The 27709-nt window shown below is 42.1% G+C and overlaps 2 protein-coding genes across 5 annotated transcripts in view; both read left to right on the forward strand.

The window, feature by feature from the left end:
- The first annotated feature begins 273 nt into the window (after positions 1 to 273).
- ZNF879 (zinc finger protein 879) lies at positions 274 to 11367 on the forward strand. Its single transcript, XM_019661390.1, has 5 exons — positions 274 to 431; positions 1966 to 2033; positions 4730 to 4856; positions 5307 to 5402; positions 9838 to 11367. The coding sequence occupies exons 2-5, from the start codon at positions 2001 to 2003 to the stop codon at positions 11277 to 11279; spliced, it is 1698 nt and encodes a 565-aa protein (XP_019516935.1). The 5' UTR covers positions 274 to 431; positions 1966 to 2000; the 3' UTR covers positions 11280 to 11367.
- A 10132-nt stretch (positions 11368 to 21499) lies between these two features.
- LOC109392752 (zinc finger protein 354C) overlaps positions 21500 to 27709 on the forward strand; it is a 22425-nt gene continuing 16215 nt past the window's right edge. For 2 of the 4 annotated variants that reach the window (XM_019661386.1, XM_019661389.1), the window contains exons 1-3: positions 21500 to 21654; positions 22844 to 23049; positions 23230 to 23281. In XM_019661386.1, coding sequence (XP_019516931.1) covers positions 22862 to 23049; positions 23230 to 23281 — 240 coding nt within the window. In that variant the 5' untranslated portion in view covers positions 21500 to 21654; positions 22844 to 22861. The remainder of the gene's footprint in view (positions 21655 to 22843; positions 23050 to 23229; positions 23282 to 27709) is intronic. The other 2 variants (XM_019661387.1, XM_019661388.1) reach the window with 2 other exon arrangements.

Raw genomic sequence — 27709 nt, forward strand, 5'->3', positions numbered from 1 at the left:
TTTCAGGGGTCGGCAAACTTTTGAGATGTCATATTTAAATACATTATCACTTTTCCCTCTTACTATCATTGTCATTATAATTACGAATAAAAAGTGTGAACCAGTGGATAAATGGTTAGAGCTGATGCTGAAGGATGAGGTTCAGCCTTATCCAGCTCCGAGCAACACCGCGTTTTACAGCCTTCCCGCTATTGACCCATCTCGGTCACCGTAGAGACGAGTGCCGCAGTAACATCTGGGAAATATAGTTCGAAAGGAAAAGCACTGTGGTTCAGCCGGCGGAGCGTAGGCTCTCCTGTGCGCAGACGCAATTGCGCCCGGCCGCCTGGCGGCGGCGGAGAAAAATGTTCCTGAGATAGGTGTTCCGCTTGCCTACAGTGAGGTCCTCCGCTTCGCCTCCCGTTCGCGGCGGGGTCAGCTACAGACTGCCGGTGAGAGTGGGCCCGGGGTGTGCAGCTCCTGCGGCGGGGCCAGGACAGCGAGTCCCAGTTTGGGGCATTCGAGACAGGCGGCCTCGGCAGGTGAACGCGGCCCGGGGAGGGGGCGTTGCCCGTAGAGGTCCCCCGAGGAGGCCGGAAGTCGGCTTTCCACCCAGAGTTTAAAGTTTATTTTAGATTTATTCGTTTTTGCAAACCTTGCTTGTTTGGCATCGTTTTCCTAGAGTGATTTAAATAATTTTTTTTGTTTGTTTAGAGTAATGTTGTCCTTTTGCTAAGTTACTTACCTTTTCTCTAATTTTTAAATGCATAGCCAGTGACGCTGTTCCTTCTTAGTCTTGTATTTTTTAGGAAGTGGGAAGGGAATGTGGGTAGCTGATGGTTCCTTTTATATTTAAGGATCTATGATAACTCTTCATAAAGGAAGCACAGCTTCCAAGAAGGGAAGAGAGGAATTGTTGGTTAGCTGTTCCTGAAAAGGACACCAAGTTCTTCAAAGGATATTTGAAACATTATTACAATTGTTAATAAAAGAAACGTTCAAAGACTTAATAAGAATTTGAGTCCATATTTTGAGGACATGCCCCGAAGCAAGATCTCAATGGATTGAGAAAATGCCCTGGAGAATGGCAGTTTTACAGTTCTTTTTATATTTTTAGACTCAAAGGAGAAAATAAGGAAGGTTACATGAAGTCTATTGGTAGTAGATTAAGGAGGTGGGAGAAAGCAAAGCGGGGATGTATTTAGGGTTGGATAAAAAAATGGAGAAACAGACTTCTTTTACATGGGTGGTTGCAGGACAGTTAACGTTTAACAATTACAGTGAATAGAGATGGTATGTGGGCAACAAGATAATAACTGAATTTCATTGTTGTACATTGCTGCTAGTGGGTCTGTTTTTGAGGGGTCTGGAAGTGAGAATAACCCTGACATTCCAAAGACATGTTATCCTAGCTGCACAAGAACAATGAACAGGGCTCGCTTAGAGTAAAGATTAACCCTTAATGAAGGAAGCTATAGGCCTAGGATGTGACTACCCACTATGCCCTGCCCAGTCAGGAGTTAATGTTCAGACTATCTGGTGTGGTTACTTTTGGTCCCTGGGCTTGTCAGGCCTGTGTAGCCCCCTTTGCATTCTCTTAATCATAATTATTATAGCTCAAAATATTTAAGTGCAGGTGTGTGGAATATTTGTCATCTCATTAATGCATATCCCTGACCCGGGTGTGACTGCCCTTTACTCTGTTAATGCACTTCAGATGGTTCTAACCCCTTAGTTTGATTCATCTTTATTCATAAACCACTGACTGAAAGGTAGCAGGCCCAGTGACTGGAAGTGTGCTTGCTATCCACCCTGGTTTGATGACCATGGTTAGGCTCCTCTAACTTGGGATTCCCTGGTCTGTGCCAGGTTCCCTCTGGCTTCCCTCTGCTGGGAGCTCAGTGCATGGAGACTTGTAACCTGGTCTGGCTTAATGAGGGTGGGAGTGTTGACAGGATGGAGACCTCACAGTTTTCTTCATTTCAGGTGCCTTCTCCAGGAGGGACAGCGGGCAGGGAAAAATGGCCACAAAGTTGCTACCAGCCCAGGTTCAGGTGAGTAAAAGCTTCTTTCTTGAACAGAGGTTCAGGAACATGCTTCATCCATTGTTGAGCTTTTGTGGCTTTGAAGCCCACAGAGGGGTCAGGTGGCCTGGTGGGTGAGGAACTCTGGAAAGAAGGTGCCTCCCTCGCCCCAGGGCCTGGCTCATTGTGAAATCTGCACTTAGGAATTGAATGGGCTCCCAACCCACACACTGCCTACCCCGGAGCTTGGTGAGAGATCCACGTATGGTTTTGCCCTAAGGAGGAGGGATGTTATCGGGAAAGGTGGTTTTTCTTGGTTTTTGTCTTCTTGAAGGAAAGAATTCAGTCAAGAGGGAGTCTGGGAGGTAAAAGTGGCAAAAAGGTTTATTAGAGAGGCAAGGGCATTCCAAGACATGGAGCGCCTGCCCCGAGGTTGGGGTAGCAGCCTCTCCTTACATTAGGTGATAGCTTTATTCTTTGTGGGTAGGATATTTCTCCTCCCTCTCTGGCATCTCCCCTTTTTCTAACCAACACATCTCCAGTTTCTAGGTCATAAGCGCGAGCCCACCAACTTCTAACTGACATGTCCCCTGTTTTTAGGGCGCAAGCGCGAACCTGCCAATTTCCCACCCTCCATTTGAAAGCCCACTAAGGGTGGGGGGGCAAACCACAATGCAGATATACTTATGGGCTTGGCCTCTAAATGGATAAGGACAGCTTGGGGCGGGGCTAGTTCCTCCTCCTGCTGCTCATCTCTAATTCCTGCTTACTCTGTCACAGAGACATGGAGGAGTCAAATAATTCCTTCACAGCACTAGGGACTCGCAGTGGAAAGGCACGTCTTCGCCTTTCCAGTTAACTGCAGTAGTACCTGGTAAGGGTCTAGGCAATTTTCTAGGAAGAGCCAGGAAAAAAGACCTCTGAGGCAGCAGTACTGGGTGATCTTGGACTTAGAAGCAGTCTCAGGCTCATAGAGATGGTGAAACGAAATGAAGTCACAGCCCTGGCCTGGCACTTCCAGAGATGTGAGACTTCCCTGGGGAGAGAAGCATCTTTGCCCTAACGTGGTGCTTGGAGAAATATAGTAAAACCTTGGATTGCAAGTAATGTGGTTTGCGAGTGTTCCGCAAGACGAGCAAACATTTCTAATATATTTTAACGTGGTAAATGAGTGGTCTTGCAATATGAGTAGTTTGCTTCCAGAACGAATTATGCTCGCAAACCAAGGTATTACTGTATAATTAAAAACATCATTTCTTCCAAGCCCAGAAAACGCCTCCACAAAAGAAGAGAAAGGAAACACTTTTATTATTGAGTAAGCGTTAAGCCAGAATGTGATGTACATCACAGCCCATCCCCTAGCAAGACTGCAAAGATAGGGAGCTTATGCTTCTGTAGCTAAGTGGATTCAACCCAGTTTTGCAATTCGGAAATTTGTCAAGGGACAAGGTAGGCCTGTTTCCTCTGAGGAAACTGGGAGCTGGGCACATTCAAAGAGATGGTTACCAGGTCCTTGGGGAACCTTTCCTTAATTGTGAGTCCTGTTTAGCTATTAAAAAGATTTACATATATTTGAAAAGGACTGAGAAATTCAGAAAGGAAACAGAGGGGAAGCCAGAAGTTCCCCTCTCAGCCTCTTACTTTTAGTTTGTGTTTGCCCTTACAGATCAGAGTTTTCCTGGTCTTGTGACCCACCTTTCTTGGTTTGAGGGATGGCGAGGAGAAAGCAAGCTGTGACAGGTCACATAGCTACAGAAATGTGTCCTAAGGAAATAAGCTTGGTACACTTCTCTGGTGATGAGGGGGGATCCTCAATTCAGCATTTTTAGAGTTACTAAAGTGGGAGTAACCTAAATGCCCACCAGTAGATTGGTTAAGTGAACTGACTGATCTGTACCATGAAATTCTGGACAGCAAATAAAAACATCTCACTCAGGATACAGTTAATCTGTATAATATTTGATTTTTGTTTAGAGCCGTATTAGCACGTAAAAAGTCTGAAAGGACATACAGGATGAACTTAATAAAACTTGTTTCTGGTGGTAAAAAGTTAGATTAATGTTTCTTTTTCTTTTGCTTATTGATCTTTTTTAATTTGCTTTTTTTGGAAAAAAAACCAAAATGATCCTTAATAAGAAAGGAGCCACTAGTTTAAAAGAGGTGACTGGTCTAGTGAAATGGGAGAGAGGTAGAAAAACAAGGCATCTGGGTGGAAGGGGGGTTCCAACTGCAGCCTTCTCACCAGCGCTTGTTGAAGGTTGGTGGAGTCCACTGCCCTGGGCCTTGTCAGGCAAAGCCATCCCTGGGGCATTCTCAGAGCCTCCCTGTGCCCAGGGCACAGAGATGGCCCAAGGTGGTGACAGTCCAGCCACACCTCTTGATTCCTGAGTGAGTGTGTGGGAGCCTCCTCCTAAAACCCGATTCTCGCATCTCACCTGTAAGGTGAGAGTTTGGTCTAGATGACTGTCCATGTCCATGTCTGAGGTTGTGTGTTTCCATCATTCTGGTTTTGTTGAATGATTTCAAGTGCTTAAGATAAGCACTTATTTGGCTGCTGCACTTCAGGTTTCTGCAAGTGCAGTACTTCACTCACCGTGGGTATGTGATAAATATGTGCTCCATAACTAACTGATGGGTGTCAGGAAGTAATTGGCCTGAAATGCTCAGAACTCTGAGTGGTGACAGGGTTGAAGCTCAATTATCCCCTCGTGGGTTTGCCATTATAGGAGTCTGTGACGTTTGGGGATGTGGCCGTGCTCTTCAGCCAGGACGAGTGGCTGTACCTGGACCCTGCACAGAGAGCCTTGTACCGGGAGGTGATGCTGGAGAATTACAGATCCCTGGTGTCTCTGGGTGAGGACCTTTCCTTGCGATGCAGAAGCTCCTTGGGCAAGCGTCTTGGTGCTCTCTCCAAGGAGGACATTGGCCGGCCTGGCCAGGTTCAGCCCACCACCTGGTAGGCAGGCTTGGAGAGTGGCAGCTGCTGTTCCCCTGGGCTGCCTCGAAGGTGTCAGCCTGACCGAGCTGGTGATGGACATCCTGTGTGTGCGTTTCCTGTCTCCTGTCCCCCTGTGTCTCACAAAAGGTTCCATCTTGGAGGAGTGCACAGCCAGAGCCCTCACTTCTCCCTGAGACCACTTCCTGATTGTCCTCTGGGCGCCCAGTTTTAAGCCCCTCTCAGAACAAACCTCAACTTCCTTGGACTGTTCCCCTGGCCTGGAGACCTGGGATGGGGTCTGCGTGCCAGGATGGCTGCTCATGTCTGTGCATGAACTCATTCTTTGTTTTCTTGCTTATGAACAGGGATTCTGTTTTCCAAACCAAAGGTTATCTTCCAGTTACAACGAGGGGAAGACCCCTGGATGGTGGAAAATGGAGCTTCTCGTGGCACATGTCTAGGTGAGTGACAGTCACCGGGGAATGGGCATAGTGTGGTGTGACTTCCTGGGTGCTGCTGGTTAGCGGGGAGGCTGCTGTCCACTGGCACTGACCAGGACCCTTTCTGGTGTGCTGGGCAGGGTGTATCCTCACTCTGCCTTTCTGAGTACTTCATACAGCAGGCTCAGAGAGAGAGTTAGATTCTTCCAGCATGGGTTGCAGTTTTGTAATATGTCCCTTGGAATTTGAATGCAGAATATGTAATGCGATATATAGTGTGTTCCCTTTTTTCTTGCTTTTACTAGATTATTTTCTTAAATTATTTTTCTTTTGCGGTTTGCACATACCTTTTAACAGTAAATACACCCCTCATTGTTCTTGTTGGGTTTTTGCTTGGACTTATTTCTGTCTGCAAGCTACTATGCATGGTCCAGCTAAAAAGAAAAATCAGATGTATGTATTTATATACAACATGTGGGGTATTTATGTACAACACAGGAGAGAAAGCCGGGGTAGCAAAAGGGCAGTGGCTATCAAATATAGGTAGAAGGTTTGCAGATACTCATCATGCCACTTTCCTAAAATTTTTGTGTGAAAATTTTCAAGATAATATATTCCAGACCCTGGCTGCCAGGACATCTCTCAGTCTCTAAAACCCCTGTGGTTGCTGAATTATAAGCTCTCGCTCTCTGTTTTTCTTTGAATTTTGTTTTTGTTTCTGGCACCAGAGGGTGGCTCTCTCTTTTGAGTTTTGCTGCTTATCCAGCATTTATTTCTCTCGATGGCAGGAGACAGGCTTTCTGTGTCTACTCAGTCTTGTATTTCCTTTTGTGAACTCTGTATTCAGATTTTTCCCCTTTGGTTTGACTAGAATATTTTCTTAAATAATGTTACCAGAAAGGTTCATGTGTGCTATATTTGTGCTTGACCAAAATCAATTCTTTTACCTCTCCTGTGGGAATTATATTTTGGATCTAGAATTCTGGCATCAGACTTTTTTCCCTCAGAATTGTCCACATTTTGCTCCACTGTCTTTGGGCTCTGAGTGTTGTCAATAAAAAGTCCTCTGTTTCTTCTATTTCCTGTCAGAAAACTTTTTTTTGTCTTGTCTTCTGTGTAGAGTCTTATAGGATATCTTCTTTATTTTTAATATTGTTGTTTGGTGCCCACTGGGCCCTTTGCTTTGAAGAATCAAGTCTTTTTCATTCCAGGGATCTTTTTTCTACTACATACTTACATATGTTCTACTACATTCCACCAAAAATTCAAGGAAGTTGACTGCAAGAATAATGATATAATAAAATAGAAATTCATTCAGAACCCTAGAAAATAAATGTATCTGTTGTAAGGACCAGAATGGGTAGCCATGGATGAGTCTCAGATTTGTCTCTGAGCTTTTTGGTTGGCAAAGAAATCATTAGTATTAAATTGACTCTAATTCTTTTATAAGCATTTAAAAATTAATTATTTTGATTTGTACAAGGTCTACATAGTATTGTAAAAAAAGAGGAGCTAAAAAAGGAAATTCACTTGAAATTTTACCAACTATGCTAAACTTTTATTGATATTTTACTATTTATCCTTTCAGACTGTCGATATTGTTTGAGTGTGTTTGTGCATGAGAGAGACAGACATGCACAGAGAAGGAGAGAAAGAGAGGTTGATTATACATATTGTTCTCAAGCCTGTTTTTAATTATGAATGTCTTTCAATTATTCAACCCTCATTTCATAGAGGACTACTTCTTTGAAAGAACTCTATTGTATTGGTAAAACATATTTTGTCGAACAATCTTGGAAATTTTAGGTCCTAGTTTTCCCCCTATTAATACTGCTGCTATGGCTATAGAATACAAAGGTATAGTATAAAGATAAAAAGAGAAAAGGTCCAGAGAGTAATTACACCACGAAGACATGAGTATTGTGATTAAAAAAGGCAAGGAATGTGAATTGAAAATTCACATAGGAGTTTTTGAAAAACTATTCAACCTCATTATAATCAATGAAATTCAAACTAAAAAATGAGATACCATATTTTTCCTTATTAAATTACCAGAAATTAAGAAATACATGTCCAGTGTTTGGCTACTGCTCTGAGTGATAAGTAGTATCTCTAGTGGGATTTTGATTGATACCGTCTCTCTGGAGGACTGTCTGCCTTTATTAAAATCAGTTCCAGGTTTGAAAATTTATCTTAAGGCAAAGTTGCAAAGATGGTGTAAAACAATGTTTGTTATAATATGAGGGATTACTGGGGAAAATGACTCTCAAAAGGGGATTTAGTAAATTATATGTTTGTGTATTGGAATATTATAGTCATTAAAATGATAGTGTCAACCTACATTCGTTGACATAGAGAGAAGCCCACAAATTTTTTTAAGTGAAGAGGAGAAAGGGAGAAAGTTAGTTTCAACCTGTTTTCATTTTTTTAAGTAAAAGTGTTTTTTAATATACAGAAAAATTCTGGTGAGCTAAATTTCACCTCTAACCGAGATGATACTTGCATGATGTGTTTATGGGTGAACTTCTGGGTTGTCGGAAAAGTCATGACATGACGCATTTTTGCAACGAAAAACAGGAAAAATACGTCATGACTTTTCCGACAACCCAGTATGTTTTCATTTTTATAGTTTTCTGAAATTTTATTACAATTGTATGTTTCACTTTTGGTTAAGAAAATAAAAACCCTTTCATAAAATACATTAATTCCATTTGAATCAATGATTCCATTTCTTGCACTATATCCTAAGTGATCAAACAAGCGGACAGAAAATTATTCTCAAAAATGTACTCTTCTCCCAGTATTTCCCATGTCATTATATGGCACCAGTCTCCTTCAAGCTGTCCCAGCCAGAAACTAGGTGTAATCCTTGAGTCCTGTCTTTCACTTACTCCATATACCCTGTTCATTGGTGAAGATACTTGTCTCTACCTGCAAAACAACCCAACTGTGCCCGCCTCCACTACTTGCCACTGCAAACCGCTATCACCTCCATTCAGGAAGACTTTGGCAGCCTCCAAAATCTTGGAGTAGTTGGCTGTTCTGCATCTGCCCTTGTTCTCCACCCTCCTCCAAATTACAGTCCATTTGTCCCAAAATCATAGCGGTCCTTTTTATTTTTATTTAAAAAAAAAAATTTTTTTTTTTAAAAGATTTTCATTGGGGAATTGGGGGGATGGGAACAGAGCTGGAGAATTGGGGGAAGGGGAACAGACAAGTTGCTGTCGTTTTGTTCTTCAGTCTAGTTGTGGAGGACGTTGCTTCACTGGCCCAAGTTGGCACCATCATTGCGCTCTTCCCGGACGAGGCAGATCAGTCGCCGGCTTCTGGACGGCCGCTCACTGCGGCTGCTGGCCGCTCACGCTGGCTGCTGGCTACACACGGTAGCCCATGGCAACCCACTGCCACAGGGACTGCAGCCTAAGCCATCGCCGGCGACTCACGGCAGCCCAGCTCCAGGTTGAGCTGTTGTTCAGCATCTTAGCTGTAGAGGGCAGTGTCACTGGCCCTCATATGTAGGATCTGAACCGGGGCCCTCTGGCGTCCCAAGCCAGTTCTTAACCATCGCGCCACTCGGCCAGCTCCACACTGGACTTCTTTATGTTCTTCAGACATGCACAACTTATTCCTCTTCAGGGCTTTGGTGTTAGCTGTTTTTTCTGACCGGAAGCATCAATGCACCCACATTTTTGCATGCCCAGCTTTGTTATTTAGATTTCATGTTTAATTTTATTTTCTCATCATTTAGTTTAAAATACCAGCTTGTTCAATCTTATTGCTATCACCTTGTTTTTGTTTGTTTTCATACAGTTCTCATCACTTCCTGGTTCTTCTTTATTGGTTTACTTGGTCATTGTTAGTGTCCTACTAGATTGTAAACCTTGTGAAAATTGGACTTTTATCGGGCACGTTCCCTGTAGTCCTGAGTCATGAACTTTGCCTGGTGCATAGTGGGTGGGCACGCAGTAAATTTTTTTTGAGCGAGTGAGTCTATCCCAGTTTTATTTGAATGAGCCTCAAAACAGACTAGTTGACTCCCTGTGTTTCAGAGAGCTTTTTAGGGGTGATAGCTCTTCTACTTTTTATTCATAGCCCCTCTTCAGTTTTGTCTTGAGTTTACTTGAGTGCACTGGTGGCTAACATGGGAGAAGACACTGAGGAACAACATAGCCCACTGTGCTCAGAGACACCCTGCACCCTGCTGACCTGAGCACTCTGCTCCCTCAGGCCTGGCTCCTCCTCCTGCAGGAGCTTCCCTCTGAGCTCCTCAGCCCACCTGCGGATCGGCTGCTTCAGACCCTTCCCACCCAGGCATATCTTCATCCTGCTTTCTCTTGCTCTTTCCCATCCTTTCCTGAGAGTCCAAGGATATATTTGTTAGTGATCCTTATGTATTTTGACGTTACTTTTATTTATTCCCAGTGCAAGGGCAACTTACATGTTTTGTTTATTTTAGGATGGGAGAGCTTGTTTGAAACCACAGTTTCAGAAGAAGAATATCAGGAAGTAATGAATAAACTCAGAGGCGATGGTACTTTTGACTTCAAATGGAGGAAAACCTACATAAGTGAGGACAAGCTAGAGAAGCAGCAGGACAAAAAGAACACACCTTTCAAGAAAGTTTCAGTTACCATAAAAAAATCCTACAAGAAGGAGAGGAGCTTAGCAGGTGTTGAGAAAAATCTCGGTTTAAAATCATCACTTATTAGAAAACCCAGAATTGTTTCCAGAGGAAGGAAACCCCATTTACAGCAGTATTCAATTCTATTTAAACAACTGGAAGTCAATACAGTGAGAAAATGTTACAAATGTAACATCTGTGGGAAAATCTTCTTCCACAGCTCTTCCCTGAGTAAACATCAGCGAATCCACACTGGAGAGAAGCTCTATAAATGTAAGGAATGTAGGAAAGCTTTCAGCCAAAGCTCATCTCTGACTCAGCACCTGAGAGTTCATACTGGAGAGAAACCTTACATATGTAGTCAATGTGGAAAAGCCTTCAGTTTCACGACATCTCTCATTGGACATCAGAGAATGCATACTGGAGAGAGACCCTATAAATGTAATGAATGTGGAAAAACATTTAAAGGTAGTTCATCCCTTAATAATCACCAGCGAATTCATACTGGAGAAAAGCCCTATAAGTGTAATGAATGCGGGAGAGCCTTTAGCCAGTGCTCATCTCTTATTCAGCATCATAGAATTCATACTGGAGAGAAACCATATGAATGTAGTCAGTGTGGGAAGGCCTTTACTTCAATGTCACGGCTAAGTAGACACTATAGAATACATACTGGAGAGAAACCCTTTAATTGTAATGAGTGTGGAAAAGTATTCAGTTACCACTCAGCCCTTATTATACATCAGAGAATTCACACAGGTGAGAAACCTTATGCATGTCAAGAATGTGGGAAAGCCTTTAGCCAAAGCTCAGCTCTTATACAGCATCAAAGAATTCATACTGGAGAAAAACCCTACAAATGCAATGAATGTGGGAAAGCTTTCTCCTGGATTTCACGGCTCAATATACACAACAGAATCCATACTGGAGAGAAACCATATAATTGTAAAGAATGTGGAAAAGCCTTCAGTTCCCACTCAGCAATTAATACCCATCGAAAAATTCACACTGGAGAGAAAGCTTATAAATGTAATGACTGTGAAAAGGCCTTCAATCAAAGCTCAGCTCTGATTCAGCACCAGAGGATTCATACTGGGGAGAAACCCTTTAACTGTAAAGTATGTGGGAAAGCCTTCAGACAGAGTTCATCCCTTATGACACATATGAGAATTCATACAGGAGAAAAACCTTATAAATGTAAAGAATGTGGGAAAGCTTTTAGTCAAAGCTCATCCCTTACTAATCATCAGAGAACTCATACTGGAGAAAAACTATAAATGAAATGCATGTGGAAAATCTTCCAACCAAAGTTCATTCATGCCGAATATCAATTCATCGTGGGGAGAAAGTGATAAAAGTAGTCAATTTTGGGTTAAACTTCAGAATTGAGACCGCATCAAACATCAAAGACTTCATGATGCAGGATAACCTTAGGAATATTAGGAAAGCTATAAATCTTCCCCATATGTTCTGAAGTTAAATAGAGAATTTGACTAAATTAGAGAATTCGTAAGATGAAAGGGTCAGTATTTTTTCTTTCTGGATGTGATAACATCCACCAGCCTATACAAGCATTGCTGGGAAACGCGTTGACATATGTAAAAGTGCAGCCATAAAATCTAGACTCCAGATTTATCTGGGAATCTATTTTTTGAAATTACATGTAAGTGTTATTTATGCAAACCAGTTATGTTTTGGAGAAGAAATGTAAGCAGACCTGTAACTACCTCACTGTCACTAAAACTTGTTTTTTTAATAGTTTAAACGCAAATTCTATACTTGGTGGTGGTTAAAACATGGTGGTTGTTTCTCCTCTGCTTTCTAAGCCATCTACTTGAAAATCACTCAGTAAACTATGCAGGTATATAGATGGTCCTGTGGGTTTTCTCCCTGACTACTAATTTCAACCTCTGAGTCAGATCTAAAGTCACTTTACTCACAAAATGCATGGTATTTCACTTGTCTTTCTCATAAAGTGATTATCTTTGCTGTATTAAGTTGTGAAAGGTTATTCTGACAACTTCTTCCTTTGCAAGTTAATTTACTAATAAAGGCTGTTGAAAATTATCTTACGATGTAGCCATAGGGAGCATAGCTCTTGGCCTCCCAGGCTGTGCCTGTTTCCTGAGCTCTGATTACCAGCCACCGGGAAGGCCCAGGAATGTGTGGAGCCCGGGCCATCCTCCCTGGAGGTAAAGTGAGCAAGGTGACTACCTTCCATTCTGCCCTCATCCCCCTCACATGGTACTCACACTTCCCACGTTCTGAAGGCAACTAAAAAATTTCAGGCTTTAAGTTCAGATGCTTCTTTGTCCAAAAAATGGACTATTACATCATTCCACAAGTTATTTAGTCTATTTTAGCATTTCTGAAATGTAATAATTTGAGCAAGCAAAAACAGTTCTCTTACAAGTCAAATAAAATTGAATTAAAACTCTATACATCATCTTATTTTGCGTAGTTTATCAAGAGCACTTAAGGACTGGAGTTCCCATTCTGTTGAAAAAAAAAAGATTCAGAGAGGTGCTGTTGGTGTGGAGACTAAGCAAAGAAAACATCGAGTTCAGCTTTTGCTTCCTGGGACTATTAAATCTCATTGTTTCAGACCTGTGAAGAACAAACTTTTCTGGATCATTTAGTGTTCTATCTGCAGTGCCCCCTTTTCCACAACCATTCCTTTAAATTCTCTAATTCCTGGGGAGATTTCTAGGAACATATAACTCCCCTGTCCTAGTCTGTTTGGGCTGCTGTAATAAAATGCCACAGACTGGTGGCTTATAAACCGAAATTTATTTCTCACCATTGAAGGCTGTGAAGTCCAAGATCAAGGTCCCAGCCTGGTTGTGTTCTGTTGCGGGCCCTCTACCAGGCTCCTAGCCAGTGCCCTTTTGCTGTGTCCTCACTGATGAAGGATTAGGGATGTCTCTGGTGCCTCTAATAAGGACACTAATCTCATTCATGAGGGCTCCACCCTCATGACAGTCACCTCCCAAAGGCTCCATCTCCTGATGCCATTGCCTTGGGGATTAGGATTTCAGCATATAAATTGCAAGGGGACACAAACATTCAGACCCTAGCATTTCCCAAGTATAGATAGTCCTGAAATCCCCCCAAAATAAAATCACACAAAATATTAGGCCCAGTTAATTTTAAGGTGAGGTCTATCAAACTTGCAATAACAATTTTAAGTCTTCTGCAAAATCTTTAGAGGAGATGATGTATTGGGTTGTTGGAAAAGTCATGACGCATTTTTTCAAAGAAAAACAGAAAAAATACATCATGACTTTTCCGACAACCCATATAAGCACAGTGATTCTAATATAACCCAGTACCAAAATCAGACAGGGAAGCACAAGAAAATTGCAGGCCAGTATCACCCATGAACAGAAATGTAAAAATCCCAAACAAGCATTTGTAAATTAACCTAAAAGTACCTAAACATAGTTTAATACATCATTAGGTTTTTTTGTTTTTCTTAGTTTTTACGGGGTTGCATGGTTTATTTGACATTATAAAATCTACAGATGCTGTGCACCACCTTGACAAAGGACAGAAATCCATATGCTCGTCTCACTAAATGCAGAAAAGGCAACCAAAATAGTACCCATTCCTGTTAAAGCCTCCTCTACCAAGCAGCAGTAGACAGAAACTTCCTTAACCTGGTAAAGGGTATTTACCAAAAACCTGCTGGAAAAAATAAAATGTTAGTATTCATTACAGAACAAATATGAAGAAAGAATGAATTCAATAATATTCAATAACAGGTCTAAACAGAAATGGTTCTTTCACAGAAAAAAATTGGATGCCTATTCTCACCATAAGAATGACCAAAACTATGACTTTTGGAAGAATATGTAAGAAATAACTTTATGCCCTCAAGATAGGAAATGGCTTTTTAAACAGGATACAGGTAAGCTATGTAAAATTTTAATATATTTACTCACATTAAAGAGCTTAGGAAAATATACCAAAAAGGAAGTGAAAAGACAAAAGGACATCTGTCCACAACACGCACAACAAATTAATCATCTGGAACATATAAGTGATTTGTACAGTTTTTTTTTTGAGAGGTAGAGGAGCAAAGATTTTTATTGAAACGAAAGTACAGCTCTCTTATGAGAGTGGGTACCCGAAACTGTACAAATTTTTTTTAAGGCACCTTAGTAGAAAGAAGTGATCTGAATACATGGCTACTAATTTCACAGGAAAAATACATATTCCCCAAAATATGAAAAGATGCTTCCCTACTAGTTACAAAATGCAAATTAGGACTAAAGTATGATTTTACAGATACAGATGAGCACAACTTAAGATGGGTGACAGTAGTTCTGGAATGTGTGGAATAACACATTCATACACTACTAGTGGGAATATAAATTGATACAGATCATTGACATCTGTTCATGTGCATGTCACAAAGAAGTGCCACTCCTACATACATATGCTAGATAAATGTGTGCATATGAGCACCAAGAGACATGTATACAGATACTCGTACACTGGTCATAATAGCAAATATTTGAAAGTAGCCTGTCCATTAATAGGACAATAGATAAATTTTGGAATATTAACACAGTAGAACAGTAATAGAAGTGAGTGAACCAAAGCTATATGCAAAATATTATTTTAAAACAAGTTTTTTAAAGGCATAGGAAGCTACATATAGTATGATACCATTTTTTTACAGTTAAATTTATACTATATGTATATGTAAAGATATTAAAAACAAGTGATTGAGAAGGGTTTTTAGTTATCTGTTGCTGTGTAACAACTCTCCTCAAAATTTAGTGGCTTGAAATGACGATTAATATCTGTCTTGTTTCTATGTTTGGCCTCAGCCTAGCAATTGTTACTTGCTGTTTCTAATGCTTTTGCAGTCAAATGGTAGCTGGGGCTGAAGGCCCAAATAAGCTTGATTTCCAAGATCTCTGGCTGTCGATGATAGCTGGCTGAGAGCTCACTAGGGCTTCTCTATGTGGCTTAGGATTCTCACAGGAGGGTGGCTGATTTCTGAGAGGGAGTGACTCTAGCAAGCATTCTAAGAGACTCTGCAAAGTTGCAAATCTTATAACTCAGCTTTGGAAGTCATACAGTGTTAATTCTGTATTTTGGTCAAAAATGATTCACAGATTTTGGCCCAGATTCAAGAGGAGAAGATAATACAAAGGTGTGACTACCTGGGGGCATGGTTCATTGGGGGGCCATCTGGAGATGAGTTACCACATAAACACAAAAGTCAGGATGGTGATTACCTCTGGATGTGAGCAAGGATATGAGTTGGGGAGGAGCACAGCAACAGTGTTCCTCAGCTTGCTTGGTACCTGAAGGAGGCTTCCTTGTCAGGAAGAGGCTGCCAAGGCCAGCCAGAGTGATCCATGTGAAGGCCGATGTGTATATCAGTAAAAGTATTGGGTCTTCGGAAAAGTCATGATGCATGTTTGCAACAGATGGCACTAGTTCATTTTTGGAAGTACTAGAGTTATTGCTATGTCATTTGACAGCTGATAGTTCTAGCTTCTAAAAAAAAATTAAGCGATTTGGTTGGGTTTTGGAAATTTTATAACAAGTTGAAGATGGAAGACCAAACTGTGCATTTTTGCCATATTTTACTGTTTTACTTCCATAAAGGGAAGAATGCACATCAAGCTTGTGAAAAGTTGCATAAAGTTTACGGTGACAATGCTCTACAAGAACGTCAGTGCCAGCGATGGTTCGTGAAATTCCGTGCTGGTGATTTTGATCTCAACGACACTCCTTGTTCAGGGAGGCCCACTGAGGTTGACGACAAATAAAGGCATTGATCGAGTCAAACCCATGTTACACGACATGAGAGATTGTAGAAACATTGAACATCCATAATGCAAGCATTCACTACCGCCTGAAGAAGCTGGGATATGTAAGCAAGCTCGATATTTGGGTTCCGCATAAACTCAAAGTTCATTTGACGGCGCGTATAAACATCTGCAATATGCTCATGAAACTTGAGGAAAATGATCCCTTTTTGAAGTGACTAATAACTGGTGATGAGAAGTGGATTGTTTACAACAATTTGGTGTGCAAACGGTGTTGGTCCCGATGTGATGATTCGCCTCAAACGACATCGAAAGCAGACATTCATCAGAGGAAGGTTATGCTCTCAGTGTGGTGGGATTTTAAAGGTGTGTTTTTCGAGCTATCAAGGAGCTAAATAATCAATTTGAATGTGTACTGTCGGCAACTGGACTGTTTGAATGAATCCATTATCCAGAAACGTCCAGAGCTTGTTAATTGTAAAGGAGTTGTGTTCCATCGCGACAACGCAAGACCACACACAAGTTTGATCACTCGTCAAAAATTATTGGAGCTTGGATGGGATGTTTTGCCACACCCACCATACTCACCTGACGTTGTCCATCAGACTTCCACTTGTTTCGCTCTCTTCAAAACTCCTTGCGTGGTATAACATCCAATTCAGATGAGGCTGTAAATCAGCATCTTGTCCAGTTTTTTGCAAATAAAGACAGGTCCTTCTATGAGTGAGGAATTATGAAGCTCACTGAAAGATGGCAAAAGGTTACCCAACAAAACAGGCAATATATCATTGATTGATCTTTGTTCTTTATATAAATAAATGACCTTTGAAAAACAGAGAAACTACATCATGACTTTTCCAAAGACCCAATAATTATTTAGATTTTTTTTGGCCCAACTCATTTACTAGGCGATTTGAGGAAGAATAAAACAGAGATCTTAATGCCTCATAACCCTGGATGAAGTGAACATAAGGTGGAATAACCTCAGAGGCTGTAGCCAAGGGCCATCCCAGTGTCAGCATCGTGCAGGCCACTATTGAATTTAAGTGAGCCTCACTAACAAAACTGTCAATTCCTCCGTCTCCTGTGTGCACTTGCCCTTTCCATTCATCTCCTTAGATTACCAAAGAAGGAGAATATTGGATCCTATCCCAAGTAAGGAAACAGTAAACCAAAATGTGTGTATTATAAGAGAACTATTTAGACAAAAGTAACAATCATTAAGTCCTCAACAGATTTTCTTTGCCTAATTTTATTCTCAAAGAGACTTGTTCAAGAGAAAAATGTACATTGTCATAGTTTTCTTAACAGGTCATTTTCAAAGCAACCTATAAAAGGAAAATATGCTTTAATTTTGTAATATGGTTGATGTGCCTGACATTGTATTTACATAATTCAAAGAAATACTTTAAATGTCGATTTATACTTTCAGGTGGTTTGGGCTATTATCTCATTGGCTGTTGCATTATCAAACATGTTTTCTCATGAAGAGATCTGTGAAATGAATAGGCTGTTTTCCCTAGACTGTCTCTCCACTGGATTTGTCAGATGTTTCCTCGTGATTGGGCGTATGCTATGCTTTTGAGGGGAGAAAACCACTGAATAATCTTCTCACTTCATCGTATTAGCACATGAGGAGGCTTGTGATGTCCCATTGCTGCTAATTTTAACTTTGCCCTCTTGGTTAGGGTGGTACTGTATTTCCCTGAAAATATGACCTAACTGGAAAATAAGCCTTAGCATGATTTTTCAGGATGCTCGTAATATAAGCCCTACCCCAAACGAACATAAGCCCCAGTTAAGATTGTCAGCTAGACATGACTGTTTGAATAAATGTAGATTTTTGTACATGAATAAATGTAGATTGTTGGAGCAAAAATCAATATAAGACCTGGTCTTATTTTCGGGGAAACACAGTATCTGCCTGGTTTCCACTGTATAGTTAATATTTTTCTCATGTAATCCTTAGTATCTTGACAGGAAATCCTCTGAGTGTACAAATATACACTCAGAGGGTGGGAAAGGGAAAAATTCCCCCTTCCCTCATTCTTTTGGCTGGTTGAATAATCAAATCGACATGAGACAGATTGACGAGAAAATCAAATTTAATTTTATGTGCATGGAACCCCACATACATGTGAGTCAGACCCTGCATACATGAGAGATTCAGAGACAGAACTGGAAAATGAGGTGTATGTAGCACTCTGTGCTAAGGCTGAGGTCAGGCGCCTGGGACTTAAGGGGGAGAAGGGTCATGGCAGGAGGATAAGAAGAGCAGGTGTCCAGTAATTAGTAGTTTGCCCTGCCCTATAAATATGTCAAAAAAGGTTATATCTGATAATTTTATGGGCAAGGCCCCTGATTTAAATTCTGCTTGCATAGTTAAGTGGGGCAGAAGTTTCTCTTGAGCCCACAAGGTCCCAGTTGCCTTTAGCTCAAAATAATCCACATCTCACAGAGGTACATCTTGGGGTGACTTGTGAATGAACACCCACACTAGTCAAACTCTCCTCCACTAGTTATAATATCTATTGATGACACTTCCTTTAATCAGTTATCATCATAATGGTATCCAAAGGGAGATTTTATAATTCCATCATTTCCTTTACACTTATTAATTGGCTTTCTACTCCAGGGGAGTTTTGTCTTCTGTTTCTATGATTCTGGAAGCATGGTTTCTTATTTTCAGGGCACTGTGATCTAATATGATTTATTTTAATGCTGAAATTGCTCCAGACTTGGCCTCTGAGAGCCCCTGCAAGCTGGTTTCTGTCACAACAGGCTTGGAATTGTATCCAAGGTTTGTATTTCAAGTACAGCTACTTCTGCCTGTGTAGCAAAGTATGAGTTCTTGACTAGGTGACTTGGGGGGTTGTGAGGAAGAATTGTGGGGGTCAAAGACATTTTGGAGGATTTTCTTTTTTAAAAATTTTTCCTGCAGGATCTTGTATTTCCTCGTGTTGCTGCCTTCTCCCTTGACACATGGTTTCCACACCTTTCTGTTAACAATCTTCTCCCCTGAAGTATTGCCTTCCTCTTACCTGCATGTACTTAAAAAAAAGTGGTAAAATATAATTTAAAATTTGCCATTTTAACCATTTAAGTGTACAATTCAGTGGCATAGAGTATATTCACTATGTTGTTTAACCATCACCACAATCTATTTCTAGAACTTTTTCAGCATCTCAAGCTGAAACTGTACTCTACGTACTAATTCCCCATCTCCCCCAATTCCCTGGGAACCTCTATTCTACTTTCTGTCTCCATGAATTTGACGTAAGTTGTTCTTACAAGTGGAATCATATAATATTTGTCCGTTTGTTTCTGGCTTATTTAGCATAATCTCAAATTTCATCCATGTTGTAGCACGTATCAGAATTTCCTTCCTTTTTAAGACTGAATAATATTCCATTGTGTATGTAGACCACGTTTTCTTTATCCTTTCATCCATCAATGGACATATGGATTACTTCCACCTTTAGCTATTGTAAATAATGCTGCTGTGAACACTGGCTACAACTATCGGTTTGACTCTGCTTTCAATTACTGTCCCTATAGTTTTGCCTTTTACAAAATGTCATATGCAAGCACACAGTATGTAGTGTGGTTTGTGTTTGAGTCTGGCTTCTTTATCTTAGCATAGTGCCTTTGGATTCACCCATGTTGTTGTATGTAAATATTTTTACCTTTTTTATTGCTGAGTGGCATTCCATTGTATAAATGTACCATAGTTTCTTTATCCATTCTCCATTTAAGGAAAATTTGGGTTATTTCCAGGTTTTGGTGGTTATGAATAAAGCTGCTACAAACATTTGCATACATGTTTTTGTGTGAACCTTAGCTTTCATTTCTCAGGGTAAATACCTAAGTGTGGGATTGTATAGTCATATGAAAAGTGGATATTTGACTTTATAAGACACTGCCAAACTGTTTTCCACAGCACCTGCACAAGGATTCTAGTTCCAATGTGGGGTCCTCCATACCTTTGCCAATGCTTGTTATCTTCCATTGTTTTCATAATAGCCATCCTAACAGGTGTGAAGTAGTATCTCATTGAGGTTATGATTTTCATTTCCCTAATGACGTTGAACATCTTTTTCTGTGCTTATTGGAGATATACATCTATGTCTATATATCTATATAGCCATATATAGATACCAGGGGTGCCCAAAAAATGTATACACATGACTTGTATTCATTTGTTATCAGTATATATTAACAATTTTAATACAGTTTTGTCCTTTCTTAAAATGTGTATACATTTTATTGGCACCCTGTGTGTGTGTGTGTGTGTGTGTATTTAACTGTCCTGTACCCACCAATGTAAAAGAAGTATGTACCACTCCATTTTGCTTTTTATCCAATCTAAAGATTTCCCTGCTTTGCTTTCCCCCACCTCCTTAATCTACCAGCAATGGATTTTATGTAACCCTCCTTACATTTTCTCCTTTGATTCTAAATGTGTAAAATGAACTGCAAAACTGCCATTCTCTGGAGCATTTTCTCAATTTGTTAGACCTTTCTTCCAGGTGTGTCCTCAGTTTTTTGGCTCAAATAAATTCATAAACTTTTTCTATGGGTTTGGACATCCTTTCTTCAACAGAATGAATAATGGTCTTATACAGCCTTGAAAATGAATGAACTTTGCATGTATCAAGATAGAATCTAGATTCATATTGAGCATATTAATCACAGAAGAACATAACAGCAGATTCTGTTTGTATAGAGATAAAAAACCTTGCAAAAGTAAACACTTATTGTTTAGGGACACATACATATGGAGTATACCCATCAAGCTAAGCAAGGGAACACTTAACACAATTTGGAAAAATGAATGGGGAGCATTGTGGACAAAGTTTCTCAAATTCTGGTCAAGTTCTCTTTTGTAAGCAGAGTGTTGGGTATGTGGGTATTCGTTTTATTATTTTTATTGATTTTTATTGGGGAATTCGAGGAAGGGAAACAGACAACTTGCTGTCTTTTTGTTCTTCAGTCTAGTTGTGGAGGACGTTGCTTCACTGGCCCAAGTTGGCACCATCCCTGCGCTCTTCCCGGGCGAGGCAGATCAGTCGCCCGCTTCTGGACGGCCGCTCACTGCGGCTGCTGGCCGCTCACGCTGGCTGCTGGCTACACACGGTAGCCCATGGCAACCCATTGCCACGGGGGCTGCAGCCTACGCTGTCGCTGGCGACTCAGGGCAGCCCAGCTCCAGGTTGAGCTGTTGTTCAGCATCTTAGCTGTAGAGGGCAGTGTCACTGGCCCTCATATGTGGGATCCGAACCAGGGCCCTCTGGCGTCCCAAGCCAGTTCTTAACAAACGCGCCACTTGGCCGGCCCTATTCGTTTTATTTTTAAACTGTACCTATGTATACATTATATTATTTGGCACACATTAAAATAATTTAAAATAATCATAAGTTGGTGCGAGCTATTTACACACTGAGCTTCTTAAAGGTGTCTAAATTCAGGTTTTGTTTCTTTCAAATCGTTTTGCCTGCCCAACAAAACAAGTCTGCCCGTTGATTTGGGTAGCCAGCACTCGGGGACCAGCTGCCTTATTCGTCACATGCACACTCCCTCGCAAGGCGACCCCCACTCACACAGTAGGCGCTAGAGCTCGCGAAGTGGGGGAAGCTCACCTCCCGGAAGTGGCCAACCCGAGGCGCCTTCTGGGAAGTGCAGTCGGGACAGGCCCTGGGCATGCCGGAAGTCGTAGTTCTTATGGGGTTGCAGGGACTGCTCCCTGCGTTTGCGGGGCTCCTGGTGAGCGTGATCCTGGCTCCACTAGGGCGGCCCGTCTGGGGCTGAGAAGCTCCCTTGCCTCTTCCGGGCGGCGGGCGGTGCCAGCGCCTATCTCCGTGTAAGTGGGGACTGTGTAGGGTCGGATGGGGCCGGGTGTGGGCACCCGGGAGATGCCGTGAGCCGCTGGGTCAGGAGGCCTGTCCGCGCGGCCTGAGCGGCCCAGCTCCGCAGGGAGGGAGCTGGGCATGCCCGGGACTGCTGTGGGTGGAGGTCTTTTGTGGCTGTTTTTTCTGAGAGTTAAGTGGAACAAATAGTAAAACAGTAGCTAATACCTATGGAGAACTCGCGTGTGCAGGCACTAGTCTAGCACCTTTGATGTATTAACTCATCTCATCCTCCGATAACACGTAGGCTGGCTCTACACTGTCCCAATTTTACAGATAAAGAAACTGAGGCTCAGAATGGCCAGGCAGTTTGCCACATTAAACCGAGACCTTGGACTCAGACCAGTACTCCCTTCCTGCCTCTGATACTTAACCATTATTGTTTCTTTGGGCAGGTCACCACGCTCCCTAGTTCTCAGTCTCACATATGTAAAATGGGGTAGCAATACTTACTTTTAAGTATTTGTGAGGATTAAAAATAATACATAAACACTCAGGAATCGTGGCGTAGAGAAGGTGTGCATCGTAGAGTGTCTGTGATTACTTACACAGCAGCTGCCTCACACTGGCTGAGGTGTGCCCGCCCAAGCTTACATGCCGAATGCAGCCTGTGGAGCTCTCACACCAGGTGCTGTACCTCCAAAGCCCCCTGCAAACTCAGGCAGCCAGTGCAGGCAGCTGGGGCCAAGTCCCTTCTCTGAAACTTGTCTGGCTGCCCCAGGCACCCCCTTACCTTGCTCTTCCAGTGGGGTTTGTGTATGAGAGGCTGAGGGCTATTTTGAGCTGTGGATGCTGTCAGAGGAGGTAGCTGTGGATTTGTGTTTAGGAGGGGCAACGGAGCAACAATCTGGCGTGCATCTTGTGTGAGAGGGAGTGTTTTAACCGTATAACCTTGGGTGAGGTATGCTAAGCCAGACACAGAGAGACAGACAGACAGACAGACACAGGGTAAGTTTTCAGGTATTTTACTCAGTTCCCTGGGGAGAAAACAACACTCCAAGCAGACCACTCAGGGCAAGCACCTGGGTCTGTCATGAGGCAGAGAGAGGGCAAATGTGGGCAAGCGCCTTTATTGTAGCTTCTTAGGGAAGGAAAGGGCCAGGCAGAGAAGCAGGCTTAGGATTGACTGGCTGTGTTTGAAAGTGGCAGCCTGGGAAGTTCATGTTCTCTGGAACTGCTACAGTGTGTAGTTTAAAGCTATCCAAGGACTCCAGATATCTGCGGGTGAGCCACAATTTGCTGATAGACCCTCAATGGATGTTAAAGCATGAATTTACAGAAATCAGAAGTATGGATAACACTGAGAGGAGAAGGAGACTGACAAATTGTCTTAGAGCTTCACTAACTTGGTGAGCACACCTTTTTACCTGGTTTGCATCATTTATGTGGAGTGGCTTTGAAGGGACCTGATGGACATTATGGGTGGTTGTAACTTCCTCTGCCTAAGCCATCCCTTGACACCACAGTTCCTCATGATGCCTTTTTCCTCTCCAAATCGACCTTGACAGCACTTTGCTCTCCCCTGGCAGGAAAACCAAGAAGGAGAGAATGGCCATGGATTTGCTGCATGCTCAGGTGACAGTAAGTGAAGTTTGTCTTTTTCATGACTTGCCTTCTGGGTTCAGAGGTGGTGGACATGTTTCCATTCTTTGTCCATGTACGTTTCCTTCCAGTGAAAACTGGAGAATCCAGAGCCTTGTAAGTTTTCCCCAGCATCCTTGGACGTATTAAGGGGCTGCTGAGGAAGGTACCCTCTCTGTCCCAAGGTCACTTTTAATTCACCCCAGTTCACTTCATGACCAAAGATTGAGTCAGCTCTGAGCATATGCTTCTGTCTACAATAAGCGTTTGGAGAGGAGTGTTGGGTACTAGGCACAGAGGATATAGTCTCACTGGGGTAGAGACATGGAAGGGCCAGAGACACATTCAACAAACATTTGTTGTACAGGACACTATGCAGGCTACTGGGGACACTAAGAGGAAAGATGCTATTTCTGTTTTCGAGGACTTCATGGTAATGACCTTAGGAAATGACTAACTGTCCAAGAAGAGGTAGCAACAGGATCCTAGGGCTGGTCCTGAAGGTCAGGAGTCACACTGGTGGGCACACAGGAGGGGTTCAGCCTGGCTCGGGCTCTGAGGCTGGCACTGGGGAAGACGGAGGGCTGGGCCTTTCCCAGAGATATGATGCTTAATGGTCCAAATGTCCTCTTCACTATCTGACTGATGATGCCTCCATCTCCTTCTCTGATTCTTTTCCTCCTGCTACTTCACACTACTCTCCTCGGCCCTTTCTTCTTTCTTTTTTTCTTTTTAAAGTTTTTTATTTTTTTTATTTTTATTGGGAAATTGGGGGATGGGAACAGACAAGTTGCTGTCCTCTTGTTCCTCAGTCTAGCTGTGGAGTACGTTGCTTCACTGGCCCAAGTTGGCACCATCATTGCGCTCTTCCCAGGCGAGGCAGATCAGTCGCCGGCTTCTGGATGGCCGCTCATGGCGGCTGTTGGCCGCTCACACTGGCTGCTGGCTACACACGGTAGCCCATGGCAACCCACTGCCAAAGGGGCTGCAGCCTATGCCGTCGCGGGTGACTCACCAGCAGCCCAGCTCCAGGTTGAGCTGTTGTTCAGCATCTTAGCTGCAGAGGGCAGTGTCACTGGCCCTCAAATGTGGGATCTGAACCGGGGCCCTCTGGCATCCCAAGCCAGCTCCCAACCAACGTGCCACTTGGCCGGCTCCTGGGCCCTTTTTTCTTACTCTTGCCACTTTAAGACCTAGTTTCATTACTTTAACCCTCACCTTTCTCAAGATCCTTCCCAAATCTCTCTTCAGGCCTAAACTTTTCCCTAAAAGCCTGTCTGTCATTCCCAAACTCGTAGTAAAAATGTCCACATGAAGTCCCATCTTTGTCCCAACACCAGCTCCCTTCAGTACATTTTCTGTTCTGCCATACCCAAAGCTTCTATTTGTCAATGGCTGCTTTTCCAAAAGCTGGTGGCCCATAGGTTAAAATGTGGACCCTGGGACTTTTTTCATGAGTTCACATCCAAGCTAGGGATGTGGCCTTGGCAAGTTGTTTTATCTCTTTGTGCCTCAGTTCCTCACTTGTAAGTGGGGTTAATAATGTACATATTTCACTGAATCCTTAAAAAAGGACTGTAAATATCTGCATTTTACAGATAAGGAAACTGAGGCACAGGGAAGCAAATAACTTGATCAGGTTACACAGCTGGCTTTTGAACCCAGACAAGACAGTCTGTAGTTAACATTAAGCTCTGATAAAATATATGTAAAGTGCTTAGAATAGTGCATGGTATGTATTAGATCTTAATAAATGCTAGCTGTCACTACTGTTAATATCAGCAGCAACATTATGTTAGGATCTGCCAAGTTTGGTTTGTCCCTTCTCACCAGGCTAGACTTGACTTTGACACTTTAATTACAAGAAGATGGGTGTATTCAGGAAGCCAAATGCAGTATGAAGCAGTACCCAGCTTTTACCTAGGCCCTCTGCCCAGAAGTAGCAGTCTTCCCTGTCTGAGCTTCCCACACCCACAAGCTGCAGCGTCTACTTGGCTTTAGCTAAGGGAAGCTGTAGACGAGTGTGTTTGCAGCTCAGAGCCAGCTTTTGTGGACTGCTAATTCAGTGTCTGACTCTTGATTATTAAGTCTCTTGGGGATCTGACCCAGGCATGGATCTTATTATCCCATTTGAGCGAGTTAAATGGTAATGTCTAATCTTAACTACTTTCCTCATTTAGGATACTGAGAGGCAAGTTTCTTTCTGCTGTCTGTTAGAAAAATAAAACAGCAAACAATCATAATTTTTGGAAAAAGTAGGATCTTTGCAGGTTTTACAGATATTCCTTATTCTATTCTGTTTCCATGTACGATTGTATATAATTTATCTTTTGGGAAAAAGACACATGGAACTTGGTGTTGATTGCTTAATAATCAGTGTGTTTATTACATTTTTTTGGGGCAGTAAATCCTTACTTGTTTTTAGTATTGTCAGTATTTTAAAAAATAAATAGTTGTATTTTTTTTAGAACAGTTTTAGATTTAGAGAAAAATTGCGAAGATAATACCATAGTTACCATATACCCTGCATCTAGTTTCTCCTATTATTAACATCTCACATTAGTCTGGTGCATTTGTTACAATTAATTAACTAAATTGAGACATTATTATTAACTGAAGTCCATACTTTATTCGAGTTTCCTTAGTTTTTATCCAAAGTCCTTTTTCCGTGTCAGGATCTCATCCAGGATCCACATTATGTTTAGTCCTGTGTCTCCTTAGGCTGCTCTTGGCTGTGACCAAAGGGCTCAGACCTGCCTTGTTTTGATAACCTTGACAGTATTGAGGTCTGCTCTTCAGTAATTTTGTAGAATGTCCCTCAGTTGGGACTTGTTCGATGATGTTCTCGTGATTAGACTGAGCATATGGGTTTAGGGGAGAAAGACCACAGAGGTGGGGTGCCGTTCTCATCACAGTGTATCCAGGGTATGTACTGTCCCCATGAATGGTCACCGCGCTGAGATGATGTTTGTCAGGCTTCTCCGCTCTGTCCACTCAGTATCTTTGGGAGGAGGTCACTAGGCAACGGGGGGATAGGCTCCCTCCTTGGGGCGGAGTTAATACAGACTTACTCAGAATTACTCTGCATCGGTGATTTGTCTCCATTAATTTACTCAGTTGTGTTTACTTATATCAGTATGGCCTCGTGGACATTTATTTTATACTTTGTATTGTAATACAGTACACTTTGTTTATTTTCTTGCTCACATTGTTCCAGCTTTGGCCAGTGGGAGCTCATTCAGTTGGCTACTGTGTCCTTAGCCATACCCCCATTACCATGGGCGTTGGCTTTTGGTTTGTTTTGCCTTTTCAGCACTTCCTTACTTTCCTGTGCTATAAGATGCCCCAGGCTCTTGTTTGTATTTCCTGTCCCATTGCTGGGATCAGCCATCTCTCCAAGGACCCTGGTTTATATTTATTGGAGAATGATGTTAGAAATCTGGGCATTGGCTATGCTTGTTACTATTGAGGTTTTGTCGCTTCCGGGCCCTCTCAGCTGACAGAGCAAGGAAATATATGTGTGTAAACTGACCCCTGTGCATACACATATGTATAAGTATTTCTAGATGTAGCCATCTGTATCTATATTAAGCTAAGAATGAGTTCATACTAATGCCTCCAACTCTAATCCATTACCACATGGGTCATTTCAGCCGCCTCCTCTTGCTTACCTGTCAACTCCCCCTCTCACAGTGAGACACCTGGCCCCCACCGTCTGCCATCCACTGACTTTAACCATCCAATTTGCATACACATGTACAGTGGTACCTGAATTGTTAACTCACATCTACATGGGAAACTGCTTTATCCGCCAGAGCACATGCTTATGTGCAGTTCCTTTTGTCATTTGTCTTACAGACTCCACCCATTTCCAGCTACTAAAATTAGCTTCTTTTCCACCACCTCCTTCATTAGGTGTGTCACACATTTATATTATATTTAGATTGTTTTGTCACATTCTGCATTCTATTTGGGATCCCACAACATCCTAAATGGTTTTTCTAAAAGTTTGCTTACATAAGTTTCACTCTTTATGTTATAAATTTCTATGGGTCTTGAAAAATGCAGTATCATACAGGATAGTTTCGCCAACCTAAAAATTCCCCTTTGCTTCACCTATTCAACCATTTTCCCCTGCCCTGCTCCCAACCCCTGACAACCACAGATCTTTCTACTGTCTCGATATATCAATTATGCTTCTTTAAAAAACAATCAATGGTTGCCCTGCAGTTTGCAATATAAATGTACAACTAATCTAAGTCCACTTTTTTTTTTAAATTGGGGAATTGGGGGATGGGAACAGTGCTGGGGAATTGGGGGAAGGGGAGCAGACAAGTCGCTGTCGTTTTGTTCTTCAGTCTAGTTGTGGAGGACGTTGCTTCACTGGCCCAAGTTGGCACCATCATTGCGCTCTTTCCAGGCGAGGCA

Source organism: Hipposideros armiger, unplaced genomic scaffold, assembly GCF_001890085.2.
Source record: "Hipposideros armiger isolate ML-2016 unplaced genomic scaffold, ASM189008v1 scaffold_347, whole genome shotgun sequence".
In the NCBI taxonomy this organism is placed as follows: Eukaryota; Metazoa; Chordata; class Mammalia; order Chiroptera; family Hipposideridae; genus Hipposideros; species Hipposideros armiger.

Bases quoted from the DNA above. Each gene is read 5' to 3' on its own strand.
- ZNF879 (XM_019661390.1), top strand. From the start codon at position 2,001: ATGGCCACAAAGTTGCTACCAGCCCAGGTTCAG. The intron at 2,034-4,729 runs GTGAGTAAAAGC...TTGCCATTATAG, and splicing joins TGCTACCAGCCCAGGTTCAG to GAGTCTGTGACGTTTGGGGA. The intron at 5,403-9,837 runs GTGAGTGACAGT...TGTTTATTTTAG, and splicing joins TTCTCGTGGCACATGTCTAG to GATGGGAGAGCTTGTTTGAA.